General features: G+C 46.6%; 1 protein-coding gene across 1 annotated transcript in view; it reads left to right on the top strand.

Moving 5' to 3' along the window:
* The first annotated feature begins 2,177 nt into the window (after positions 1-2,177).
* The window catches only part of stbd1 (starch binding domain 1), a 4,571-nt gene continuing 345 nt past the window's right edge, over positions 2,178-6,403 (top strand). Inside the window, exons 1-3 of the mRNA XM_068574409.1 lie at positions 2,178-2,612; positions 3,546-3,892; positions 4,302-6,403. The exon at positions 4,302-6,403 is cut by the window's right edge and continues 345 nt beyond it. Of these exons, the coding sequence (XP_068430510.1) occupies positions 2,330-2,612; positions 3,546-3,892; positions 4,302-6,403 (2,732 nt within the window). The 5' untranslated portion in view covers positions 2,178-2,329. The remainder of the gene's footprint in view (positions 2,613-3,545; positions 3,893-4,301) is intronic.

Here is a 6,403-nt window from a genome sequence, read left to right as displayed (position 1 = left end):
TAATTGCATGTTGAGCAAGAATTTAATGGGCTGTTGGACGGATTAAAGAGACGGCAGCAAAATGGAAATTAATTTGATTTATATTATATGAGATCATATTATTTTATCTGAATAGAGACTTCAACTTGATGCCAGTTAATAAAAAGATACAAGACGTCAACATTACAGTGAAAGCATCATTAATCCTCTGTGGTTCAACGTTGTAAAACACAACACAAGATGAAACAAGTCCAAGGGAGAGAGAGAGAGAGAGAGAGAGAGACAGAGAGAGAGAGACAGAGAGAGAGAGAGAGAGACAGAGAGAGAGAGAGAGAGAGAGAGAGAGAGAGAGTAAATGGTGATTGGTAAATGTTGACCTTTGATAAACTGCTTCAGGCGGCTGGTAATCACATCTCACTCTGCAGCTACATTCACAAGCAAAGTGAGACGCGATTACTTGGTCTGGTAGATTAAAGTCTTCAATCTCTAAAGGTGAAGGTTTTACACCAACTAAGACATTAGTGATGGAAAAAAAGATAAAGAAAAAAGTAGTGAACACAGCTCAACTGCCAAATATGTGTGTGTGTGTGTGTGTGTGTGTGTATGTGTGTGTGTGTGTGTGTGTGTGTGTGTGTGTGTATGTGTGTGTGTGTGTGTGTGTGTGTGTGTGTGTGTGTGTGTGTGTGTGTGTGTGTGTATGTGTGTGTGTGTGTGTGTGTGTGTGTGTGTGTGTGTGTATGTGTGTGTGCGTGTGTGTGTGTGTGTGTCTCAGCAGTGGGACTGCCTCAGCTTCTGTATTCGCACAAGTGCTGTTACCACAGCTCACCACCAGGTGGAGATATTGCTCAGCTGACGTTATTGGATCCTTCACGTGTTCATGAAATCGTTTACGTCACACGTTGGACGTGAGATTGGACCAACAGTAGAGAACAGTTTTCTATTTGACTTTTTTTAACATGTGTGTACACTAGGAATGCTTTAATTAGTCCAAGAGGATTTCTGACACCAGTACACGTGTAGCGATGCTGGTTTCTAATGTATCATGTTGGATCAATATCTTAAATCTACAAATGAAGCAGGGGTAAGCTTATACATTTAACTGCTATGTAATATAAATATGCAAAAGTATATATATATATATATATATATATATATATATATATATATATATATATATATATATATGAACTGAATATAAAACACAACAACGACAAAGAAATGGCGGTAAGTAGTGCAGTTAGGTATTGTGTGTCATACTTATTAAGTATGACACTTAATCAGCCATACTGATGGCCTGTGGGAAGAAGCTGTTCTGGTTTCTGGTGTGTGTGTGTGTGTGTGGGGGGGGGGGGGGGTCCTCTGTAGCCGGTGGGGTCCTACAGGCCTCTACACACTCAAGCAGTGATCGTTGGCTGAAAGCGTTTCCCAACTTTTCATTCGATCTCTCTTTGTGAGCCTAATCTCTTTTGTCAGTGCATCTCTGGCCTATATGACCCTCGTCCCCCTCCGTAGGCCTCCACCTAGCTGCCTGACCTTTTACTGGAATGTATATTGATTTAAAGCAGTGCAGTTTTTCAGATAACAAAAGGGCGAGGGAATCGAGAGTTCATGTCTAAATCTACTGAATACTGTTGGATTTCTACACAGTCTCGCACCTTACAAACTCTTTTAGAATGCAGTTTCAACGACAGAAATAGAACAAATCTTAAACGTCATATTGTGTGTGAAAAGCGTGGAATGACATTTTCTTTGTTCAACAGCGTTTGTCTGCTGTAGTCCACTCTGATTGTTAACGGAGAGAACATTTGCAAACATAAGTAGGATCCCAAACTCCCACTGCAGCCACACTGATTAATAGTTAGCTTGTTAAGATGATCAGGAGATGATGTGATGTCACTGATAGCTGCACTGGGGAGGAACTTCCCTCAGAGGCCCTTTGATGGGACAGATCCTATCAGGTGCTCGAGGACGGCGTCTCTCAATCCCATCAGCGGGACGTGACACCCGATTCACGGCTGACACGATTAAAGAGGCGTCTCGTGAGGCTGCAGTACACAAACAAACACGCTGCCCCCCCCCCCTCCCACACACACCTTTTTTTTATGAATGGTTGCCGAGACCCACGTGATCCGGCCCAGCCAATGAGCAGCTCGCAACCTGCACACCGCAGCTCTGCAGCAACAAGAGGTCACTATAAACGCCCGGGAGCGGAGTGAGAAAAGAGAAGAGAGAAGAGGAGAGGACAGCCTGCAGCAGCTCCAGTCAGGTCCCCCTCACGCGCGCACGCTACGGAACAGAGGAAGAGGTGCGCGGCTCGTGATTTAGTTTTTCGTCCGACATCAGACGCGCCATGCCGCTGAAAAACGGCAACACCGTGGCGGTGGAGAGGCGTGTGGACCTGGCCTCGCTCTTCTGCATGATTGGGCGCCATGGTCCCGCCGTGGCTCTGGCCGTGGTGGCGATGGTGTCCGTGCTGGCGGGTCTCGTCATCTACCGGACCGTGAGGGGGAAGCGGAGGAAGGCCGCGGAGGCGGCTGCGGCCGGTGACGGAGACGGAGACGGCGGGAGCCCCGACGGAGCGGAGGGAGACGCGTCGGTGATGCGGGAGAGGTACCGCTCCGCGGAGTCAACAGGTAAGAAAACGGTATCATTAAAAAAAACGTCCAGGAATTACAGTGTTTGGTCTAACCCTGTCAGTTCAAGACCTCTGACTTCCTTCACCCAAAGGTGAAACCCGTCACCCTAGTCAAAGTGCGGAGGAATATCATTCAATTATTATTATTCACCATATTCATAACTCCTAGTGTGTGTGAGTTAGGTTCTAGTGAGACTGGGAGATTTAAATATGCCCTCATAACCTACTAAAAAAGACATTAATACCTCTGGACTATTAGTAAAAGATGACCTCACATGCTCATCCAATTGTACTTCATAGAACAGAGTTAGCTGCACGTGCTGTTTGCACATGTTGGCTGTGATGGAATATAATCAGCAGTTAAACTAAACGGTACAGATTCTGAGCTGTATTGGAGACTAGTTTTACCCGAGTATTACCACAACAATGTATATATATTACTTTAGTGCTGCGCTACTTTGCAGACACTAACAGCAAAATGTACTTAAAGTATCAAATTGCCCCTAATTGTATATAAGGGATTAATCTGGGTACAAATGGACTGATAAGGTTACACAAGATTTTTTTGTTTTTTTTGGCGTATCAAATAAGCCGAACAAACAAATTCAGTCGCTGATTGCATTGATTGCTCTTCCTGAGATTAGATCTTCTGCTGTGTTGTCTTTTTGTTTTTTAAATGTACAAAGGTGAAGACAAAGTGCAAAACAACAACAAAAAATACAATTTCGTAAAGATGAAACATAACTTAATGAACCTAAACACATTTAATTAACATAACTCATTCCTTCTGTTATCCTTTTCTAGTCAAAAAGTTACAAAAGAAAATACTTTTATTCAAAAAATCTTATTCAAAAAATCCTAAATTGTGTGTATGCATAGTATTTGAAATGTATATTAAATTGTTTTTTTAACCCCATATATCTTATAATAGACGTGAAGGATGAAGGCTCATCAGACGTGAAGGAGGACGTAGATTTGACTCAGAGTGATCTCAGGATCCGGCACCGTCGGGCCGCTGCTGAGAAGACACCCGCGCCATATTCCCCTCCTGAGAGCATCCGAGAGCCGGGCATTGAGCGCATCGACGCAGAGGAAGCTGCTCGCCATGCGGCAACGACGCACGTGGAGGAGGCCAATCGTAGTGATGCCAGCATGGGGGATGCTGTTGATTGCCACCCGTGTGAAAGCGGTAAGGCGATCAAGGGGGAAGAGTTCGCCGACAGCTGCTTGAAGGAGCCTGAGCCGATTAATGCTGACAACCACGAGCAGCGAGACGAGGTAAGCAGCCACTGGCTCTCTGTTTGAGGTTACATGCAAGATATGAATTCAAACCTCATCTGTCAGTTTGCCCATATAAAAAAAAAGTGTTAAAATGTTGAGCTTGAGAAGTGCTGGTAGGCAGGTTTTGTTGCCTTCATACAGAGCCACCAAGCTGTTACTTTCTAGTCCAGTCAGTTTGCAACGCTGAGCTCGGCTAATAAGTGCATTTCCAAATGTGTCCGAAGTATTTCTTTAAGGAGTTTGAGCACCAACCTGGTAGGAATATTTCTCTCTCATGCTACATATACCCACTTTCCTTCAGACCTCATTTTCTCTGCGGTCTCTGGCGAGCACAGAGTATTTTCAATCTATTTTGATCTACTGTCGGACAAAGTTAGAGATGTTGACTTTGTATTTGTGTGTCTAGGTGTCAGCGGCAGAATTCCAAGAAGATGAGGGCGTGACCCTGGAGGAGGATGTTCTTGACGAGACGCCCAGGCAAGAGGACAACTTTCAGTGTGCTTTGAGCGACCCGGTGTTCTTCCAGCAAACCTCTAATATGAGTGAAAACGACAATGCCGAAGGGCCGCGTGATGATAAAACCACAAATAGCGTCATTCCCACTGAAGATGTGCCTGTGCCTTGGTTCCACTACGGCAAAGATGAGGAGTTTGAGCGTGAGAATACAGATGACATCGATTTCTGTAGTTTCTCCGGCAGCACGCGCCTCTCTCCAGAGGGCGAAAGTAGAAACGAGAGTGAGGCGGCAGAAGAGCACCGACTGGACCACCTGCTAATCGGTGAACCGGCTGAGATCCAGTCCTCAACATTCAAGCAACAATCAAACCTGCCATCTGTGACGGACGAGGGGACGCCACCCCTTGGGGACAGCGAGGTAGAAGACGGTGCAGCTGACGAAGGAGTTGTACGTGAAGACCACTGGAACAAATTGGAGGCCCCGATGGTACAGTTTGATGAGCGAGCCGTGGAGACTGAACAAAAGGGGGGAAGAGTTCTTGCGTGTGATCAAGAGGTTGCAGAAATGGCTGATTCGTCATTGGGTCGTCAACCCATGCAGAAAGAAGATGATACAGTTCCATCTCTTGATGATGACACCAATTCTACTACTCTTGGCCCTCAAATGCCATCACACGAGACAGAACATCTGCCTGACGACATGGGAGATGGCACAGCCGTGGTGTTGGCTGAAGAGCGCGTTGACCAAGTGCTCCACCATCATGTTCCGTCTCGCTGCGAAGACCAACAAAGCATCCAAACGATAAAAAATGAGTCCTTTGACCAGGCAAGTGCCGCTGCTGATCCGGATTCAGCTGCAAACGTACCTTCTGGAATAGTTGAAGATGTATGTTGTCCTCACCTGCAATCCATTTGCCAAGACCAACAAAGTGACCACGTGGAAAATAATGACGCTTCTGGCGAGACGAGGGTCGATTCTGCTCCTGATGCAGCTGCTTGCAATAACGGTAGCTGCACTGCACTTTTAATGTCTGAAAAACTATCTTCTCCCGACACACGGTCTTCTTCCCAAGACCAGCGACGTGACCAAACCAAAAATCATCATGAAGATTTTTCTGAAGTGATCGCCGATCCTCCCTTGTGTCAAACTGACTTGCCGTCTCTTGAGCAATTTGCGCGGAGGGGTAATGACCTACCCTGTGTTGGTGGAGAGAGTGGGAACTCAAGCATGGCCGCCAGCCCTGATGCCGGAAACGAGTGTGGCGTGATCTTGGAAAACACGGTGCTTCCGGTGATTAATTGTGATCTGAAGTCTGAGGGACAGGCGGAGGCTCAAAACAGTCTCTTTGCTGACGATGCCGACATAGCCGTCATAGACGAGGATACAGCAGGTACGGCATTCGAGCCTTCGCATCGCTCCCAGCCTCCTCGAGGTGAGCACGCCTCTTGGAGTATTTATGAATCATTCGCGTCCAGCCAGGACCTGTTTGGCCACGAGATTGAGCATAATTACCACAGAGCCATGGATCAGTTTGCGACGCAGATCGCAGACAGCGTTACTCGCTTCACCGAAAAGCAGTCAGACGTGAAAGTTGTTGTGGTGAGTAAAGAGGAGAAGAAAGAAAGAAGCGTTGAAATGAAAGAGGAGATGGAAGAGGACTACGAAAAGACGGAAATCAGTATCATGGAGGCAACTATGGACTATAATGAATGGATCATGGAGAGTAACTACCAAGACTTTCCCGAGATGAATCTTTCCGCCCCATCTTTTGCCGCAGACGATACAAAAAGCAACCAGCTTCCCTCTGAAGAATGCAAATACATCTCTGCTGGAGCAGACGCCATAGATATCCCACTTACCGCTGAAGTCAAAGAAAACGGCACCCTCTCCCTTGTCGCTGAAAACATCAGAAGCGCCGCAGTGGACCAGCCCATGGCCCAGAACGTCGACGTGACCTTCAGCGTCCATTATTTCACCCAATCCCCGTTCCAGACGGTGGCTGTCGCAGGGAACCAGCAGGAGCTGGGCAACTGGAAGGGATTCGTCCCGCT

This window comes from Clinocottus analis, unplaced genomic scaffold (genome assembly GCF_023055335.1).
Source record: "Clinocottus analis isolate CAN_PGR_092001 unplaced genomic scaffold, fCliAna1.0.p SCAF_13, whole genome shotgun sequence".
In the NCBI taxonomy this organism is placed as follows: domain Eukaryota; kingdom Metazoa; phylum Chordata; class Actinopteri; order Perciformes; family Cottidae; genus Clinocottus; species Clinocottus analis.
The sequence above is the reverse complement of the archived record's forward strand: the minus strand, read 5'-3'. Positions and strand labels throughout refer to the sequence as shown.